The 22,713-nt window shown below is 33.3% G+C and overlaps 1 protein-coding gene across 2 annotated transcripts in view; it reads left to right on the forward strand.

Annotated features, from left to right (window-relative positions):
- Positions 1 to 22,713, forward strand: part of LOC123594530 — a 414,794-nt gene that overhangs the window by 139,811 nt on the left and 252,270 nt on the right. For both annotated transcript variants that reach the window (XM_045471283.1, XM_045471284.1), the window contains 2 exons: positions 16,451 to 16,650; positions 20,940 to 21,027. In XM_045471283.1, coding sequence (XP_045327239.1) covers positions 16,451 to 16,650; positions 20,940 to 21,027 — 288 coding nt within the window. The remainder of the gene's footprint in view (positions 1 to 16,450; positions 16,651 to 20,939; positions 21,028 to 22,713) is intronic.

Raw genomic sequence — 22,713 nt, forward strand, 5'->3', positions numbered from 1 at the left:
GGACATCTTGTTCATCCATCTTGTGGATATCACTCCATCAAGGCTGTATTTTTATAAACCGAGCAGGCCCCACCACCTGACCAGACACCAGGACATTCTCAGACTCCTCGATTCTCTCTTAATCCATATCTTCTCTACGTGTTACTTTTTTTCTTACTTACATTAATCAATTCTTGTCATTATATCAATTTCTTCTATAGAACATATTTGGCCTACATTTGCTCCTTAGAAATATTCTCACTCACATTTTGATGGCTGCATAGGCTCAATGCTTAGCTCTACAAGCACTTCTGTTTCCTGATTAAGCACCATTTGCTGATTTTTGATGGCTTTAGTACAATCCACTCTAGGAAGTTGAATGTTTTGGATTGTGTTTACTTATAGCAGTTTCCTTAACACTTGCTCTGGTTCTCAGCCCAACATTGAGTGTAAAACAATACATTGTACTTGGGCTCCCACCTACTGAATTGGAAATAAATTATATTTAAAATTCACTACGTCCTATAGACATACCTGGAAGATGTTGGGGGTTTGGTTCTAGACCACTACAATAAAGCAAATATCACAATAAAGTGAGTCAAATAGATGCTTTGGTTTCCCATTGCATATGAAAAGTATTTTGCACTATACTGTATTAAGTGTGTGATAGCATTATGTCCTAAAAACAATGTACATATTTTAATTTAAAATACTTTATTGCTAAAGAATGCTAATAATCACCAGAGCTTTCAGCAAGTCATAATCTTTTTATAAGTAGAAAATCTTGCCTCAGTTTTGAAGGCTGCTGATTGATCAACTTTATAAGGTTGGAATGGCTGTGGCAATTTCTTAAAATAAGACATTAATGAAGTTTGTTGCATCAATTGACTTTTCCTTTCATGAAATTTTTTTTCTGTAGTATGCAATATCTTTGATAGCGTTTTACCCACAGAACTTCTTTCAATATTGAAGTCAATTCCCTGAAACCTTGCCACTGCTCTATCAACTAAGTTCATGTAATATTTTAAATATTTTATTGTCATTTCAACAATATTCACAGCATCACACCCAGGAGTAGATTGTAACATATTTTTGGGTACACCACATTTAAAAATTTTTATTGTAATTCCAGTATAACTAACACTCAGTGTTATATTAGTTTTAGGTGTACAATATAGTTATTTGACAGTTCCATATATCACCCGGTGCTCATAATGGCAATTGCACTCCTCAATCCTCATCACATATTTCACACATCCCTGAACCTACCTCCTCTCTGGTAATCATCAGTTTTTTGTTTTTTGTTTTTTTATAGTTGAGTCTATTTCTCTCTCTCTCTCCCTCTCTCTCTCTTTTCCCCTTTGCTCCTTTGTTTTGTTCACTAAATTTCACATATGAAATTTCACATTTGGTACTTGTTTCCTTTCTCTGACTAACTTATTTCACTGAGCGTTATACACTCTAGCTCCATCATTGTAGTGTCAAGATTTTATTTTTTTCATGGCTGAGTAACATTCCATTGTATATATATATACCACTTCTTCTGTATCCATTCATCTATCAGTGGACCTTGGTATACTTCCATAATTTGTCTATTGTAAATAATGCTGCTGTAAATAAACATAGGGGGGATTGTATTCATTTGAATTAGTGTTTTTGCATATTATTTGTAAATACCCAGTAGTGTGATTACTGGATCATAGGGTGCTTATATTTTTAAATTTTTGAGTAACCACCATACTGTTTTCCACAGTGTTTGCACCAGTTTGTATTCCTACAAAAGCACAAGAGAGTTCGATTTTCTCCATGTCCTTGCCAACACGTCTTTTCTTTTCATTTTGATTTTAGCCATTCTGATAGGTGTGAGGTGATATCTCATTGTAGTTTGTTTTGCATTTCCCTGATGATGAATAATACTGAGCATCTTTTCATGTTTCTGTTAGCCATCTGTATGTCTTCTTTGGAGAAATATCTCTTCATGTCTTCTGCCCATTTTGGATTATTTGTTTTCTGGGTGTTGAATTGTATCAGTTCTTTGTATATTTTGGATACTAACCGTTTCTCCAATATATCATTTGCAAATATTTTCTCCGATTCCTTCGGTTGCCTTTTATTTTTATTGTTTGTTTCCTTCATTGTGCAGAAGCTTTCTATTTTAATGTAATCCCAATAGTATATTTTTGCTTTTATTTCCCTTGCCTCAGGAGATATACATAGAAAGTGTTGCTATGGTTAATGTCAAAGACATTGCTGCCTATGCTCCCTTCTAGGAGTTTTATGGTTTTAGGTCTCATATTTATGTGTTTAATCCCTTTTGAGTTTATTTTGTGGGTGGTGTAATAAAGCAGTCCAGTTTTATTATTTTGCGTGTAGCTGCAGTTTTTCCAGAACCATTGATTGAAGAAACTATCTTTTTCCCATTACCAATTTTTTACTGCTTTGTCAAATATTAATTGACCATATAGTTGTTGGTTTATTTCTGGGTTTTCTATTCTATTACATTGATCTCTGGGTCTATTTTTGTGTCACTACCATACTGTTTTGGTTACTACGGCTTTGTAATAGTAACTTGAAATCTAGAATTGTCATACATCCAGCTTTGCTTTTCTTTTTCAAAATCGCTTTAGCTATTCACAGTCTTTTGTGGCTCCATATAAAATTTAAGATTGTTTGTTCTAGTTCTGTGAAAAATGCTATTGATATTTTTATAAGGATTGCATTAAATGTGTGGATTGCTTTAGGTAGTATAGACATTTTAACAATATTTGTTCTTCTAATCCATGAGCATGGAATGTCTTTCCATTTCTTTGTGTCATCTTCAGTTTCTTTCCTCAATGTTATAACTTATAGCTTTCAGAGTACAAGTACTTCACCTGCTTGGTTAGGTTTATTCCTAGGTATCTTATTATTTTTGGTGCAGTTGTAAATAGTATTGTTTTCTTAATTTCTTTTTATATTCCCTCAATATTAATGTATAAAACTGCAACAAATTTCTGCATTTTGTATCCTGAGACTCACTGAATTCTATATCAGTTCTAGTAGTTTTTTGGTGAAGTGTTTCAGATATCCTATATAGAGTATCATGCCATCTGCAAAGAGTGAAAATTTTACTTTTTCCCTACCAATTTGGACACATTTTTTTTTCATTGTCTGATTGCTGTGGATAGTACTTTCAGAACTATTATTAATAAAAGTAATGAGAGTGGACTTGCTTTTCTTGTTCCTGACCTTAGGAGGAAAGCTCTCAGTTTTTCCTATTGAGTATAATGTTTTCTGTGGGTTTTTTATATGTGGCCTCCATTATGATGAGCAGTGTTCCCTCTATATCTACTTTGTTGATGGTTTTTATCATGAATGGATGTTGTCCTATGTCAAATGCTTTTTCTGCCTCTATTGAAATGATAATATGTTTTTTCATGTTATTGATGTAATGTATCACATTTATTATTTTGTGAATACTGACCTATTCTTGCATTCCAGGATTAAATCCCACTTGATCATATTGATTGATTTTTTTTAACATACCGTTGGATTTATTTTGATGGTATTTTGTTGAGTATTTTTGAGTCTATGTACATCAGAGATATTGGCCTGTAGTTCCCTTTTTTGTGTGGTTATCTTTATCTGGTTTTGGTATCAGGGTTACACTGGCTTCATAGAATGTATTCAGAAGCTTTCCTTCTTCTATTTTCTTGGAATAGTTTGAGAAGAATAGGTATTAACTGTCCTTTAAATGTTTGGTAAAATTTGTCTGTGAAGCGCTCTATTTCTGGACTTTTGTTTGTTGGGAGTTTTGTTTTGTTTTGTTTTTATTGATTCAGTTTCCTTGCTGGTAATTGGTCTGTTCAAGTTTTCTATTTTTTTTTCCTGCTTCAATCTTGGTAGTTTACATATTTCTAGGAATTTATTGGTTTCTTCTAGGTTGTCTAATTTGTCGTTTTTCATAATATTCTCTTACAATTGCTTGCATTTCTGTGGTATTGGTTGTTATTTCTACTCTTTCATTGGTGATTTTGTTTATTTGAGTACTTTCTCTATCTCCCTTTTTTCTATTTTTGATTAGTCTGGTTACAGGTTTATAAATTTTGTTGATCTTCTCAAAGAACCAGGTCCTGGCTTGATTGATGTATTCTATTTTTCTTTTAGTTTCTATACCGTTTTTTGTTTTGTTTTGTTTTGTTTTTCTCTAATCTTTATTCTTTCCTTCCTTCAGCTGGTTTGGGTTTTGTTGTTCTTTCTCTAGCTCCTGTCAGTTTAAAGTTAGGTTGTTTATTTGATATTTTTATTTCTTGATATATTCCTGTCTTGCTATAAATTTCTGTCTTAGAACCACATTTGCTGCATCCTGAAGGGTTTGGACAGTTGTGTTTTTATTTTCACTTCTCTCCATGTAATTTTTAAAAATATTTATTTAATTATTTTGAAAGACAGAGAGAGAGAGAGAGAGAGAGAGTGCATGTGCAGGTTAGGGGAACAGAGAGAAGGAGAAAGAGAATCCCAAGCAGTCTATGCACTGTCAGCACAGAGACCAACATGGGTCTCAATCCCATGAAATATGAAATCATGACTTGAGCTGAAACCAAGAGTCAGATGCTTAACTGACTGAGCCACCCAGGTGCCCTCTCCATGTAATTTTTGATTTCTTCTTTGATTTCTTGGTTGACCTATTCATTGTTTAGTAGTATGTTATTTAAACACTTTGTATTTGCATTCTCTCCAGACTTTTTTCTTGTGGTTGATTTCTTGTTTCATAGTGTGTGGTCAGAAAAGATTCATGGTATGTATTTGATATTTTTTAATTTGTTTAGGCTTCTTTTGTGGCCTAGTATGTGATCTGTTCTGGAGAATGTTCTGTGGGTACTCAAAACATTGTGTATTCTGCTGTTTTAGGATGGAATGTTCTGAATATATCTGTTAAATCCATCTGTTCCAGTGTGTCAATTAAAGCCACTGTTCCCCTGTTGATTTTCTGTTTGGATGATATTTTCATCAATGTAAATAGGGTGCTAAAGTCCCCTAGTATTATTGTGTTATTATCAGTTGGTTCCTTTACATTTGTTTATAACTGTTTTATGAATGTGGTTTCTCCTATTTTGAGTGCATAAATATTTACACTTGATATATCTTCTTGTTGGATTGTTCCCTGTATTATTACATGGTGTATTTCTTTGTCTACTTTTAGACTTTGTTTTTAAGTCTATCATGTCTAGTATAAGTATAGCTACTCAAGATTTCTTTTGGCATGCATTTGCATGTTAAGTAATTCTCTGTTCCTTCACATTGAATATGCAGGTGTCTTTAGGTCTGAAACGACTCTCTTGTAGATAGCATATAGATGGGTCTTGTATTTTTTTATCCATGTTGTCACCCTATCTCTTTTGATTGGAGCATTTAGTCCATTTTCATTCAAAGTAATTATCAGTAGATATGTATTTATTTCCATTTTGTTCATTGTTTTTTTTAGTTGTTTTGTACTTTTTCTGTCATCCTTTCTTCTCCTCTTTTTCACGGTTTGCTGGCTTTCTTTAATGATATACCTGAGTTCTTTACTCTTTATATTTTGCATATTTATTACTGTCTTTTATTTATAGTTACCATTCAGGTTGTATATAACATCTTTTGCATATAGCAGTCTATATTAAGCTGATGGTTGCTTAATTTTGAACCTATTCTTTACTCCTCTCCCCTCCTCATTTCTAATATTTGATATATTTTCATTTTTTTCTTTTGTGCTTCTCTTGGAAGATATTTGCAGGTATATATCTTTTTTGCTTTTGTACTTTCTATTTTTCTCATGGCTTTTGTTTTACACTCACAGAGTCATCCTTAACATTTCTTGTAATCCTGGTTTAGTGGTCATAAATTCTTTTAACTTTTGTTTGGGAAATTCTTTACAGGAGTAGATTATATCTTAAGAAAACACTTTCTTTGCTCATCCATAAAAAACTCCTCATCTGTCAAAGTTTTATCATGAGATTGCAGCCATTCATTGATATCTTCAGGCTCCACTTCTAATCTACCCAATTCTCTTGCTATCTCTACCGTATCTGCAGAAACTTCCTCCACTGAAGTCTTGAACCTGGCAAAGTGATTCAGGAACATTGGAATCAACTTCTTCCTAACTCCTGTTAATGTTGCTATTTGGAACTTTTCTTTTGAATCTTTGATATTCTTAATAGCATCTCAAATGGTGAATCCTTTCCAGGAGGTTTTTCAATTTACTTTTCCAAGATCAATCAGAGGAAACACTATCTATGGTAGCTATGGCCTTAAAATGTGTTTCTTAAATAATAAGACTTGAAAGTCAAAATCACTCCTTAATTCATGGACTTCAGAATGGAAATTGTTTTAGCAGGCATGAAAACAACATCAGTCTTGTATATCTCCATAAGAGCTCTTGATTTACCAGGTGCATAGTCAATGATCAGCAAGATTTTGAAAGGATTTTTTTTTTCTGAACTGTAGTTCTCAATGGTGGGCTTAAAATAATCAGCATATCATGTTATAAACAAATATGCTGTCATCTAGGCTTTGTTGTTCCATTTATAGAGCACAAGAAAAATAGATTTAGTATAATTCTTAAGAGCCTTAGGATTTTTGGAATGGTAAATGAGTCAGCATGTCCTTTGAAGCTTTGAAGCTAGGCATTGACTTCTCCTCCTAGCTATGAAAATCCTAGATGTCATCTTCCAATAGAAGGCCGTGTCACCTACATTGAAAATCTGTTTGGTGTAGCTAGCTTCGTTAATTATCTTAGCTAGATCTTCTGGATAACTCTCTGCAGCACTTGATACTTCACTTTCACTTTTATGTTATGGAGAATGCTTCTTTAATTTTCTTGAACCAACCTCTATTAGCTTCAAACTTTTTTTTTCCTAAACTTTCCTCACCTCTTTCGGCCTTCATGGAATTGAAGAATTGGGGCCTTGCTCTGTATTAGGGTTTGGTTTAAGGGTATTTGTAGCTAGTTTGATCTTTTGTCCAGACTACTAATACTTTCTCCATATCAGCAATAAAGCTGTTCTGCTTTCTTATAATTTTTGTGTTCACCAGAGTAGCACTTTTAATTCTTTTTTCAAGAAATTTTTCTTTGCATTCACAACTTGGCTAACTGGTGCAAGAGGACTTTCTTTCAAACTATCCCAGATTTTGGCATACATTCTTCACTAAATTTAAACTTTTAAAGATTTTAAAGTAAGAGACATGCAATTCTTCTTTTCACTTGAACACTTGGAGGCCATTATAGTGTTATTAATTGGCCTAACATCAATATTGTTATGTTTCAAAGAATAGGAGGGCTAGACGAGAGGGAGAGAAATGGGAGAATGATTGGTTGATGGAGTGGTAAGAATACACACATTTATTAAGTTTGCTGTCCTGTGTGGGTGTGGTTCATGACCCCCTGAAACAATAGTATCAGTTAAGGTTACTGATCACAGATACCATAACAATTATGATAACAATGAAAAGGTGAAAAATTGCAAGAATAACCAAAATGCAACAGAGACATGAAGTAACCAAATGCTGTTGGAAAACTGGTGTCAATAGACTTGCTGGATGCCATAAACCTTTAATATATATTAAAAAATGCAATATCTAAAATGTGATTATAAATAAATGTATAAATAGATAAAAAATAAAATGTGATAAAGAGAAGCACAATATAATGAGGTATGCCCTATATTTAGATAGTTCATGTGATAGTTTTAGTTCATGTGTCTTTCAGGGAATTTGAAGTGGATACACAACTGTAATAAAGGTGACATACCCAGAAAGTGGCTTCTCAATCAACAAGAAAAAAAATACAATAATGATTATTTGTTGTAGACTCTAAGTCTAAGGTTCTCCTTTGTCCAGCAAAAGAGCAGACACAGGATTAAAGCGAAAGATGGCTAATGTCTGGGAAAAGACAAGAGCCCCAAATAAGGGTCCTTACCCCATATTTATTCAGCTCAGAAGGCTTACAAACATGATGGGTGTGTACAAAGAGACAAACTAGGATCATTAACTTGGGGACATGAGGGAAAAGGGGGGTTTTGAAGATATACAGTGTGTGGGGTTTGGGTCAATAGAAAACAAAATCTGGCTGCTGGGCAGATGGGTAGTTGGTTGTTAATGGCAGACAGGAGGCGCTGTGCTTATTTATCTTTGCTAGCCTAGGGGATGAGACAGATAGGGGGAATAACCTCAGGGTTAATAAGGCACCTTTTATTTGGTTAACCTTCTATGCTTTGGGCTGCTTTGCCTGCAGCACAGAGGTCCATAGTCCACCAATTTACCTAACCTGACCCTATTCTCCTATGAAGGGAGCTTTTCTGCTATAGTACTAAATTGGGGGTGCTTCCATCCTGAATATATAGTCTTGTTTATTTCATATACCTATGTATTGGGCACCTTTGTGCTGCTCCTATTTTAGGCCTTTGCCTCTCCCTCTCTATTCTGTGGGCTCTTCACCCCCTATTTTGGGGTACCTTTGCAACTCCCTATTCCTGGCACCTTTGTGCTTCCCTATTCTCAGGGTGTCTTTGCACCCCCCTATCTTGGAGTGCCAATCTGGTTTACCCAAACTTGGGTGTGGGCATTTTATGACTTTGTATTTCTTTATGACTTCTTAACCCATTGGTGTAAGCCCCGGGGGATTCCTAAGCTTATCCCCCACAATTATTCTCTGGGTTCACTGTTTTTTTTTTTGATGTTTTCATTAAACATCCATTAAAATGGATACAAAATAATGAAAGTTTCATTAAGTGCTAAGAAAATGTCAAACTATAATATGTTAAGGTATGGTTCACTGGTAATTGATCAGAATACAGAATCAGAATTTGAAATGACCTATACTGAATATAAATTAAACACTCCAGTGGCATGTCACAGTGAGCTTCTGAAGAGAGTATAGGGAGACAGTTTTCAAAATCATTTTATTTTTGTTAAGTAAACGCTTATCAGAAAAGAATTATCTTTAATACATAGTGTCTCCTTTTGAATGCTACATCAAATATGGGATACAAAATATATTACAAGTAATAATGGAGATGTATGTACATTGTTATTATACACTATGTATTTTAAAATGATTTTCAAATATTGTTTCTTTTTCCCATTATTCCTCTACATTATGTCAATAATATTTTAGAGTTTGTTATTTCTATTTGACAGACTGGGAAACTGAAATGCAGTGGTTAAGCCATTTGCTCAAAATTAGTATATACCACATATTATTTATAGATTCACCTATTGATGGACAGACACTTGGGCTACTTCCATAATTTGGCTGTTGTAAATAATGCAATAAACATATAGAATTGTTGAATCTCTCTATTGTGCACCCAAAACTAATATAACACCGTATGTTAACTGTGAGAAATAAGGGAGATGATTCATTTTCAGAAATACCAAATAAAAGTTGTGCTGTCTAGTTAACAATATTTCCTACTGGAAATATGTACGATTCCCACTCCCCAAGAATGGAGTTCCAAATCTGTAAATACTTCACTTTCTGGTTTTTCCCCTCGATTTCATGGGCTTATTTTTGTGGGTTTTGCAATGAGCATGCGCTGAAGAACAAAGGAGGGACTGAAAGTCTCTGCATCACCTCAGGGAATGTATATTTGTTCAAGTCAGACTACTTTTTCCCTTACATGGGCATAGGCGACATCTGGGTAAGTCTGTAACCTCTGAAGTACTCAGGCAGTGAGGGATTAGGGGAGGGACTTGCACACGAAGAGATAAATTGTTTACTATAAGTGCCCGTAGTATGCCTGTCCATCAGACACCTGCTCTTGCAAGAATGTTGATTAAAGCTTCATTTCACTGTGCTCTGAGTCTCTGCATCCCTCCTTTGATTGGGTCAGTGGGCTTATTTCTTACATTAGCTATACTGGAATTAAAATTTGAAAAATACAGAGTTAGGTAATGGAATTGGCAGTACTAGATAACGAGACTCCTGATTCTTTACGTTTACGTTAGCCTTCATTCATTCACTCAGTAAATACATTCTTTTGACTCCTTCCACATGTGAGACATTCTTCTGGATGTAGGGGATATGGTTAGACAAAAACTCATGGTTATTGACTTTATTGAATTTATACATTCTAGAAATGTAAAGGCTAGTATATAGCTACCTAAAGACTTATAAAAGACTGCACAGAGTAGAAATATTTGGTAAAATATTTAAAAATACATAGTTTGGTATAAAATGTAAAATAAAAGAATGGTTAAATGAAATGTGATATTTTTGTGAGTTAGAGATCTAATACACCAGAGATATTCATGGAAGGAAGAATTTGATTTTAAAATGTGTGTACAAAATGTGTTTAGGGACTGGTTCTTTATTCCCAGGGGAATGAAGAAATTAACATTTCTCCAGGAACTCCCTACTGTCTTAATGTTAATGACTTGCTAGAGGGAAAAACAACCTTAGCTTGACAACAGCTAGGCCTCCAGTAATCTGTAAGTCTTCTTTAACATATGAAAATCCCTTTAAGAAACTTCCTCTTTATCTCCCCCACTCCATAGTATATAAGAGAATCACCCCTCACACTTACAACACATCTCTTTCTGCCCATGGGTTGTGTCTCTGCTTTAATAAAGTCACCTTATTTTTGCACCAAAAAAAAGGAAAAGGTGCATCCTCATGTCTGAAAAGGAAAACTAATGAGATGGCATTATTTACTACTAAGAGATGAAAGAAATTTTAAAACAGAAGCATAAAATTGTAGCCAGTAATTTTATCATAAAGGCAATATATGAAAGAGAAAAAAATGGATAAATGGTAAGGTATGCATATTTTTAGAAGTTAATGATCATGTGTAAAAGACTAGTTTAGATCTTACAAGTAATCTGTGCTAGAAAAGGAAGAAAATAAATACCATGTAATAATATTTTCATTAATTTTTTTCTTTCCAACTTTGTATTTAAATTACAGTTGGTTAGCCTACAGTGTAATATTAGTTTCAGGTGTACAATCTAGTGATTCATTACTTCCATACAACACCTGGTGCTTATCACAAGCAAACTCCTTAATCCCCATCACTTATTGAACCCTTCCTCTCTCCCACCTTTCTAGTAATCATCAGTTTATTCTCTATAGTTGAGTCTGTTTCTTGGTTTGTCTCTCTCTTTATAAATATTTTTGTTTTAAAACTTTAATCATGAAATATTTTGGTTACTTTTTGGTGATTTGTGGTTATTTCTCTCATAATTATTAATAAAGGCAGTCATGAAAAGAATAAATTACAGTTTAAAGAGTTATTTCATATCAATTCATTTTAACCTCAAGTATAACTTAATGTTTTTAACCTTCAATCTTTGACTACAACCTAGAGTTTTCATGAAGAATCACATTTTGTAAATAAGATAATTAGGAGTTCCTGGGTGGCTCACTTGGTCAAGTGTCTCACTCTTTATTTCACCTCTTTATTTGCACTGACAGCACAAAGCCTGCTTGGGATTCTGCTTGGGAATCTCTCTCTGCCCCTCTCCCATTTGTGTGCACATGCTCTCTCTCTCTCTCTCTCTCTCAAAATAAATAAACATTTAAAAAAATTAAAAATAAGATAATTAAATACTAAGTGGAACAATTATGTGGTTAGTAAATTGTAATGATCTCTGACTATAAGTCCAGTGCTAGAAAAGAGTATCTGAGTGCTTGGGAATTATTTTATACTGTTTATACTTCTATTAATGAAGGTCATAAATGTATTGCTTTTGGAAAATACAAGTGTTGTGAATGTTTTCTTTTTTTAAACATTAGGAGCTTGTGTCAGGTAATCACTAAGCAATATAGAAACTTTTAATCAGAATCTTCCATTTACTAGTATCATATAGATATGACTTTGGAGGAAATTGTCCTATATAATTCCATTTGCATCATAGTACGAGACTTTAAAAATGATATGTTTTTCTTTGTATGTTACTACCTATTCTACATGGTCCTAGAAACAAAATATTTTTCCATGTTTTGACTTTAATTTTTGTGTATTCATAGTTGATTTTAGGCAAATTGTAAAATAGGTGGATGCTTCCACTCAATGAATAACAGAAAAATTAAGCAGAAAGTATAAACAAATATTCTGTCTTATGTGTAATATATGTAAGACCAGGTATGAAGATATGTAGATCTTATTTATGATGCAAGATATAAACAAATATATATTGGAGCCTTACTTTAGAAATAAGCAATGTTCACAGTATGGAATTTAAAATGGTTCCTCTACCTTTCTACAAGACTATGGTATGTAAATAAAGGAAATTATTTGGTGTAATATTTAGCCTGTTTTCAATCACACAAATTCCCATTGCCTTTTGCATAAACCCTTGAGAAAATTCCCATTTGTAGGTATCACTTATATACACATAATATACAGATGGTGTATATACTCTAAATTGATCTGTTCCATTCTCAAATTCTGACTGTGCATACTACAATAAAATTATTCAGCTGTTATTCTTACACCACAAACATTGGGCAGAATAGTGTTAGAACATGCAGCACACATAATGAATCCACTAAAATTATCAAAAGTATTTGGAGGAAGGTGGTGGTACATAGAGAATAAACTCCTCTGCCAGCTTTGATGGGATAAAATGTGTTTCTGAAACATTTATTTCTACTGCTACTACTGTCATCAGTTCATGAAAGCTGTGTAAAACTAATGAAGATTATATACAAACAAAAAGTAATTAAATGTCAAATGGAAAACAAATGGATTTATTTAATTTCATGAGTCATAATGGAATCTGAAAAGCCTGTAATTCAAATTTTAATGGAAAGATGAGGGGTTCTTTTTTGGCTGTCATCATGCTTATAGTATCATAAAGGGGTTGATGTAAATAAATAGGTCTTTTGGCACATTATGACCTTCATAGTTTCAGAAGAAATTCAAGGGGTGCTTGGCTGGATCAGTCAGTAGAGCATGTGACTCTTAATTGTGGAGTTGTGAGTTCAAGCTTCACGCTTGGGATAGAGATTACCTAAAATTCAAAAAAATAAGAAATTCAATATCAAGGGCAAACTAACACTTGAGGAACACTTTTGGTTGGACACCTTTGTACTTCATTGGTATCTGTAATTAATAATGAAACTTTCCCCTTACTATGTTAATATAAATGGCTTTTAAAAATTTCAACAAGGCTCCCTTTTTTTACAGTTTAAATAACATTATTTGTTATTAGTTATTCATGCTAAAATAATCACCATTGTGGCACTCCTGGGTTTTCATTTCTCTTTTCTAAATATTCCCAAAGTGTAAGTTACTTGACCTAGTTGTTTTTGAGTTTACTGAAAGGAATGTTTGCTTTCTGCAAAATGTTTTTAAAACAAAAAGTAAAAAAAAAAGAGAAGACATATATCTTATTTTCACTCTTTAAAGAAGGTCTAGTGAAGTATACACCAAAACAAGGATAGTATTTATCAATTGTTTAATCTTAACAGAATTTTCAAAAACTACATTAGGAAGTCAATTCAAATTTATAATATCAGACGGTCTATTTAATTTCCTTGAAGATTTTTTAAGACTGTGAAGAGATTGCCCACCGTATAGAGTCTGGTAGTTAAGAATTACGTAAAAATTTATATGTTTTTGGTATATACTAATTATATATAAATAATAACAGCTCTTATTTGTATAGCATTTAATATCTATAACAATCCTATGCATGGATAAAACAGGTGTTACTATCTACATTTTAGAGATAAATAAAACAAGCCAAGGCTCTGATATGTTTAAGTGATCTGTGAAAATTCAGATCTCACACTGTATACCTAAATGTCTTTCCATTTCACCACACTGACAGTAGCATGGCATACATCAAAAAATTCCCATATTTCCCTATCACTCTAGGGGCTAATACATTTAATAATGTAGTAGAAAGGACAGTGAGTATCAAGAGGCTTCTGTTCCCAGGATAAGATCTGCTAATAATTAGCTGTGTGATCTTGGGAAACCATTTATGTGAGTTGGCAACTGAAAAATGTTCTTAAGTCTATAAACTCAGCAAATGTATTACCTATTAATTCCTTAAAATTACTGGAAGATGTACTTCAGGTGACTAAAGAATGAATAAAAATAAATAATTCAAGGACAGGTATGTCGTAGTATAAAAGAACCAGCAATGAGCCATGAAAGTAGTAAAGCATAGTTTTTCAAAATAATCTTTGTTAATATGGTTATATACTTAACACAAAATTTTGAAAAACTCTGGAAAGTTAAAGTATATAGCCCAATAATATTAATTTATTTTAATATTAATGATAATTTTTGTATCTGAAATCCCAGATTATATCAATAAATGCTGGAAAATGCTGGGAAGCCAAAGATGGAAATAAAAACATACTAATGTTTATATCTTAAATTCTGGCAATGACAATTTCATTATGACATCTATAAGAAAAGTAGATTTCATCATTTTGAACTACTTTCTTTTTCTTATTCTAAAACCACTTGAAAGAAGGAAAAATGCCCAAATATACATCTTACTTTTCTAATCAGCAAATGTAAAGCAAGCTTATTTGCAGGAGGTGGATGCTACCAAAACAAAGCTATTCATCAGAAATCTTAAAGGGCCTAATTTTAGGTTGATTTATCATTTTTTTTTCAACGTTTATTTATTTTTGGGACAGAGAGAGCCAGAGCATGAACGGGGGAGGGGCAGAGAGAGAGAGACACAGAATCGGAAACAGGCTCCAGGCTCTGAGCCATCAGCCCAGAGCCTGACGCGGGGCTCAAACTCACAGACGGCGAGATCGTGACCTGGCTGAAGTCGGACACTTAACCGACTGCGCCACCCAGGCGCCCCTATCATTTTTTTTTAAAAACTTATTTATTTATTTTTGAGAGACAGAGACAAAGCATAAACAGAGGAAGGGCAGAGAGAGAGATATACAGAATCCAAAGCAGGCTCCAGGCTCTAAGCTGTCAACACCGAGCTGACACAGGGCTTGCACTCATGAACTGCAAGTTCATGACCTGAGCCAAAGTTGGGTGCTTAACTGACTGAGCCACCCAGGCACCCCGATTTATCATTTTTAAAGTGAAACACTAAGAGTGAACATCTGAACACATCACGTAATAGATATTATATTAGGAAGAAGTAATTATTGAAGAAATGTGGTCTTGGTTCTCTGGTTTCATGGAAGTCATTAATATGGTCTTTTCACATATCTTATTGGACCTAGGCTAAAAATAATCATAAACTCATTTCTCACATAATTAAATAAAATTCCCTGCACCTCAGAATTTCAAAAACTAAAAAAGGGCATGTCCTTTTTCAGTAGGTTTCTTTACTACTTAGTAAATCACATTCACTGATCATTAAACCAGGAAGCTAGAGTAACTTCTTCCGAAGAGGAAGAATTCATTATTGCAACCCTGTGGTTAATCCTGATAACCATTTGATGAGGCTTTGGACAAAAGCATGATGAATGGGAATGTGTGTACACATGTTCATGCAAAGATAAAACACATATATGTAGGGCGCCTGGGTATCTCAGTTGGTTAAGTGACTGACTCTTGATCTCAGCTCAGGTCAAGATCTCCTGGTTTGGGAGTTCAAGCCCTGCATCAGGTTCTGTTCATGGAGCCTGCTTGGGATTCTCTGTCTCCTTTTCTCTCTGCCCCTTCCCTGCTCGCTTGCTCTCTCAAAAATAAATAAACATTAAAAAAAGAGAAAACACATATGTGAGATAAGTGTCAAATCACTTGAAGTGGTACATTTAATGTTTATTTTGAGAGAGAGAGTGCACATGAGAGAGTGCAAGTGGGGTGGGGCAGAGAGAGAGAGAGGGAGACACAGGATCTGAAGCAGGCACCAGGCTCTGAGCTGTCAGCACAGAGCCTGTCATGAGGCTTGAACTCACAAACTGCAAGATCATGACCTGAGCTGAAGTCAGACGCTTAACCGACTGAGCCACCCAGGTGCCCCGCAGTGGTACATTTAAATACCAGTTCCAATTAATATTCGTATGTTTCATGTATATTTAAATTGCCAGCCTCAGAAAGGGCTATATATAGTTAGCAGGGCTCTGAGATAAATTAAAAGTAAGAATCTCCTTTCCTGTCTCTTAAATCTATACCCATTTCTGTTCAGAATACAAAGTAATATAGAATTTCCCATCAGTAGACTATACTTTAATAAGGAAATGAGATAGGTATACTAATAAGGCAGTACCAGAATTAACATGTGCTAACTGTAGGCAAATGGTTGTTGCCACATTAATAAAATTACTCCCCTCAATATTCACGTGACTGAACCTCATTGCTTTCACATCTTTATGTAACTACTACCATGAATGGTATAAGTATTACCAAAAGCAATATGTAAAGTATGAAAAGTGTTTGGTGGTAATTTTGCATCCCTTTTATGTTACTTTGGCTAAATGGTGTTGCTGTTGAATATATTTATAGTGTGTTAAATAAGTGTGTTAGATAATTGCTGCCTCATTTCTTACCCCAAACTCTCACTTTAATTTCAGAATGACAAAAAGATGCCTACAAGATTCAAAAAACAAAGTGAACATCTTGAGCATGCTATTGATTGTGTTCTTGTCATGATATCGGAAAGAAGAAGGGCCCGTATTCTACATGGCATTAATGAACAATCACCTCATAACATTCTAACAGCTACTCTTGAACTGATAAATGTGGTCAAGATGATACTAAACATTCTGGAAAGGTAATTCCTAACATCTGATCTGTAAAGCCTTAAGATGCATTTTTTCTTCTTTCTCCCTCTTCAGAAAACATATGTATAGATTAGATTTTATTTCTACAATATCTTTCAAATACAATTACAGATTTTTATTGATACTCTGAATATCTCCCTAGAGTGAAAAAATATATTTATAAAGCTCGCTTTAAATGAAATATTTGATCATCTTACTTTTTACAGAAATAAAACAATTTACAAGTAATATTTGTTTTACCAAGGACTTTCTTTGGGCTTCCTTTATAGATCAAACTCTGCGGCTGTATTAGAAACACTTGTTTTTCTGTAGTCCTTTAGGAATGCACAAAAGTTAACACCAAAGCCCTAAAATACTTTCTCTGGACTATTTACAGCAACAAAATAATGCTTTTTTTTATATATTTATTATATTAGGGTAAACAAGAGTCAATAGTGCTTTTAAAACTCTGTGTTGCTCAGAGAAAGGTTTAGAAATCAAAGGCTAATGATTTCTAATTTTATTCTGATAATAACCTTTAGGTAACATTAATATTTCAGTTTCCTAAAAAAAATCAGTTTCTTAATTGTTATCTTGATCAAAGACTACATAGTCAACTCTATATTCTACACACAAATGAAGCATTATACAGATATTTATTCTTATGCCTTTTGCTTCTGCTATCAGAAAGTATTATACCCCAAAGATAGACAGGTTAAGTAGTGAGAGAGGGAAGCATGTGTTTATGATCAATGAGAGAAGAGGAGAAGTCACAATAGTTTTCCCTCTTTGTTATTCCCTTATTGGATTCTTTTTCATCTTTCATTTCAATTGATGCTTGAGTGACAAGCCCATTTTGTTCACATGAACGGATAAAGTGGGATGAAATGACTGACCTGCTTTTTCAAATAAATTTCAAATTGGATGTTAGATAGAACATAAGAAATTCATAAATTCCACTACTTCCTCTCGTCTGAGCCCCATACAGATATCTGTCTGGCAACAAGTTGAAATGGAAAATAATTGAAATCCTTGGAATTAGCTCAAGTTAAGGAAAATAGGGAAAGGAATAATGGTCACTCAACAGAGATAGCCACAGGAATGAGTAGTGGCAACAGAAGACCCCCAAAATGAATATAATTTCCTTCATTGATAGCTGATTATTCACAGTATTAAATTGTCTTGTGTTATTAAAGTAGTCTCATTACAAAACTCAAATCATGGCTGCATTATTGAGAAGGATGCTTTGGACATTTTCATTATATAACTAATTTGAGGGCCCCTTAGCTCTCTGAACAGTGAGACCATGCAAGATTAAAAGGGGCTTATATTGTTCTTAGAGTATTTTGTTGTAAGTAGTCCTTAATATTTTGTAGTAGCAGATTCCTCTTTAAAAATGATATAATCTATGTAAAATGACCTCATATAACAGCTTTTGAATATGGCAAACTTATGGTTCATCTTAGCACCTTCTTTCCTAACAGCTTGAATATTTTAAACTTTATTTTTTTCCCAATTACACCTTTATTGCATTTATAGTCTTATGCAACCTGTAATCTCAATAGGTAATTTCTCCTAATAGTGATAGTATTGTTCATGGTACCGAAGTCTCTCTTCAGCTCAAGCTAAATGGGTAGTAATTGCATTCAAAATATTTCCAGACCTTTGGATACTGTCTGACATGTTTATGTATTCAACATATCTCTATTATCAGCTAAATCATTGAAACAAATTTATTGAAATGTCATATTAGTTTTCCGAATTTTCTTAATTTTTATTCCCTTTCAACCCTATTTTACAAATGTCAAGACAGTTTTAGACGTAACAATTTTTTTTTAAAAAACTGAAAAATTTGTCATAGTTTTTACTCTTGTCACTAAAACAAATATTTTCATATAATTAGCTTTTCCCTTAAATTAATTTTATTTTGTTTTATATCAAATTTATGATTCTTGATTTTATAACAGCTCTTGCTCCACTTTTGTAGTTTCCTTTACTTATTTTTATGTAGTTTTATTCTATAATCTGTGAGCTTATCGAAGCTGAAATATCTTTTCTTTTTTTTTAAGAAGTCTGACTATTAAACTTTAATTTAAAACATTACAGATTCTCATAGTCCTTGCATAAGAAGTAGTGGCAATTGAATCAAAAAACACACTGCATACCTTGCACTGGACATAGTTGCTATTAAACATCTAGGCACTTTTAAATTTCTTAGCTTTAGGTGCTTCTGATTTTTCAAAGACCTCCTAGTAAAGACCATGTGAAAGTTGTGTCAGAGACTCATTTGCCCCATTTCTTTTCATATAGTAACATGGGTTTTAAGAATGTTTGGGGGCTCAAAAGCAAAATAATGTTTAGGGCTCAGGCTAATTGAATTTCCTATAAAAAAATTAAATTTCTTTTACCAGATATCTGTTTAGCGTGCTAATTGGAAGAATTGCTTCTTATTTTCTCTCTGAAATTAAATAATTGTGTTGCCAGGAAAATTATTTCTATGGTTTATCCTAAAATTGGCCTTATGTCTATGCTTCTAAAATACGTGGGAAAGATGTTATAAAAATGTAAATTTTCCATTATTAGTTTTAATATTGATTTTTTTTTGTCAAATTGTGTTTCAAACAATTATTTGACTTGGTTTAATCAAATCTATGATTTCAGGACTAAAACTTATTTTTACTTTATTAAAAAGAAGAATATAAATCTAGTGAGTCACCTTGGTAATAGAGATAATAAGTACTTTTGAGATAGAATTGATGTTAATTCAAGATTTTAATTCAATATGTCATCATGGCAAAAAAGGGAAAAGTTGGTTATATAACCTCCTCCCAAGAAGTTTCCTCCTCTTCTTTTTTTGTATTTTTCTAAAAGACTTAGACTTTTTAGTGAGTTATTTGAACATTTTTCAATGGAACTACAGTATACAAAAGGTTGGCTTTGCCAACATTATAAGCTTAGATATGTATGATAGAGCTTTATTTGTCACTTTATTAGTAATGGAAGTAACATATTAAGATTTACTGTGGACATTGTGGGTTTTAAAAAGCTCTTAATTATAATAATAGAAATCTTAGAGTCTGTTGACAATGGCTTCTCTGACTATATTATATTTCTATTAGTCATTAAAATATTAATTGGCTTACTGATTTGAAGTAAAATTTATGACAAAACTCATTGAGGAGGGCAATATAGTAACTCAAGACCACTTACCCAAGCATAACTACCCAATACACTACTTGTAAGGAAACATATATTGAGCATGTTTCATGTTGAGAATTAAGGGAGAGGGTAGGATGAAGTAATAGGCTTTATGTTAACCCCATGTTTTCCTGCCTATTGCTCATGTTTTTTTAGTCTAGAAATGGATGAGAAGGGGAAAAATGCATAATTTTGTTCATATGTGCTTCAGAAATAGGTTTACAGAAAATGGCACTTTCATGTAAACATCAGGGATAGTAGTCTAGGAATTGGGGGTAGTCTTATAAATTACTTTTTATTGCTGATTCTTAAAACTAAAACTTCATTTTTCATGTGAGAATAAATATGTTTTCAGTACTGCTATGCTTGTGAATTTATTTTACAAATGACACCCTGAAAATTGTTCTCCATTTTTGGAATATAATAAAATAGATGAAGTGGATGATTATGTTACAACAATGCTATGTAGGATTCATCACCTAATTCAAATTACTACTTGTGATTATAGGTCTCTGAAACCACAGAAGCATAAGAGCTATGCTAGATAAAAATAATAAATCGAACTTTTCAAGTGCCTGTAGTGTACTAAGAAAATTACATCTTTTTTTTTCATTTGTGCAAATAAAATTAATTACCAGTTACAGCCAATCTTTATTTTTCAAGGAATGAATAATCTACTTGTGGATTATATACTTAGTTAATATTTGATACTTTTTCTTTCCCTCTTTTCCTTTCATGTAATAATTTCTAGAGTAAGCTAGCCAAGGAAAAAGAAAGTAAAAAAATTAAAAAGTTCCCTACTCTGTCTTCCACCTTTTTATAGTAACTTGAAAATGGGGATAACTATTGTAAATTGTGTACCTACCATCTTAGCAGTTTATTGACACCGTAGATACATTACATTGATCAGCTTCCATATAAGCTTTCTGTTATTATTTGTATAACTTTGTGATGTCTAGAATTTAGCTGACCCTTGGCACTTTTTCAAAGTGATCTAAAGCTCTATATATTGCGAATTATAATTTTCAATTTCCTAAGGTATAAAGCTATGACATTCAATGAAACTGAGATTGACAGAATCTCTTCTCATCTTTCCTGGCAGGCCTCCATTTGATTGTATGTCAGAATTTTCCAGTTTGAAAAGCCAACTAATTAAATGCATCACATTACTGAAGCATTTCTCTGAGCAGGTAAGACATGGTTTTGTTGTGATGTTCTCCATACATTCTCATATGTATTTATTTACCAAATACTGTAAATTATTTTCAATAACATCTATATAGCCAGTTTCTTTACCATATCCAATGCCAACACTGAAATTCAGGTCCATATTTGGTTATATACAGATAGAATATTTGTATAACTATGCAATGGATTTCTCAACTCAAACATCTTTTTCATTCAATTGGAATTTACCCTTATTGCTGCATTCTTCTAAAACAACTATTGAGCTGAACAGAAACCTTCAAATGCTTACCATTATCCAGTGAACATGGTCTAAAATTGTTAAACTATTATTCAAAACCCTCCTTAGTCCATAATGACCTGTCATTTTTCCATTCTATGTAACCCCTATATTATCCTCAAGATTTTTTTTTTGGAGTCAAATAACTAGTTGGATTTGCTACAAAAGTTGAGGCAGCAAAATTACATATTTAAAGTTGGTTCTAAGAGTTCCCCCTTCTCCACATCCTCACCAACATCTGTTGTTTACTGTGTTGTTAATTTTAACCACTCTGACAGGTGTGAGATGGTATCTCATCGTGGTTTTGATTTGTATTTTTTCCTGATAATGAGTGATGACAAGCATCTTTTCATGTGTCTATTGACCATCTGGATGTCTTCTTTGGAAAAATGTCTATTCATGTCTTCTGCCTATTTTTTTTCACTTTTCTCTGATTTTATTTTTTATTTTTTTTTTAATTTACATCCAAATTAGTTAGCATACAGTGCAACAATGATTTCAGGAGTAGATTCCTTAATGCCCCTTACCCATTTAGCCCATCCCCCCTCCCACAACCCCTCCAGTAACCCTCAGTTTGTTCTCCATATTTATGAGTCTCTTCTGTTTTGTCCCCTTCCCTGTTTTTATATTATTTTTGTTTCCTTTCCCTTATGTTCATCCGTTTTGTCTGTTAAAATCCTCATATGAGTGAAGTCATATGATTTTTGTCTTACTCTGACTGACTAATTTCACTTAGCATAATACCCTCCAGTTCCATCCATGTAGTTGCAAATGGCAAGAACTTCTGCCTATTTCTTAATGGGATTATTAGGTCTTGGGGTGTTCAGTTTGATATGTTCTTTATAGACTTGGGATGCTAACCCTTTACCACATAAGTCATTTGTAAATATCTCCACCCATTCTGTAGGCTGCCTTTTAATTTTATTGATTGTTTCCTTTACTCTTCAGAAGGCTTTTGTCTTGTTGAAATCCTAATAGTCCCAATTTCTGCTTTTGTTTCCCTTGCCTCCAGAGACATGTCTAGCAAGTAAGAAGTTGCTACGACCAATGTCAAAGAGGTTTCTGCTTGTGTTTTGCTTTAGGATTTTGATGGATTCATGTTTCACATTCAAGTCTTTCATCCACTTTGAATTTTTTTGTGTGTGTATGGTGTAAGAAAGTGAGCAGTTTCATTCTTTTGTATGTTGCTGTCCAGTTCTCCCAAAACCACTTGTTGAAGAGACTTTTTTTCCATCAGATATTCTTTCCTGCCTTGTTGAAAATTAGTTGCCCATATAGTTGTGGGTCCATTTCTGGGTTTTCTATTCTGTTCCATTGATTTATGTGATTGTTATTGTGCCATTATCATACCGTATTGATGTCTACAGCTTTGTAATATAGCCTAATGTCTGGAATTGTGATGCCTCCGGGT

Source organism: Leopardus geoffroyi, chromosome X (assembly GCF_018350155.1).
Source record: "Leopardus geoffroyi isolate Oge1 chromosome X, O.geoffroyi_Oge1_pat1.0, whole genome shotgun sequence".
NCBI classification, from domain to species: Eukaryota; Metazoa; Chordata; class Mammalia; order Carnivora; family Felidae; genus Leopardus; species Leopardus geoffroyi.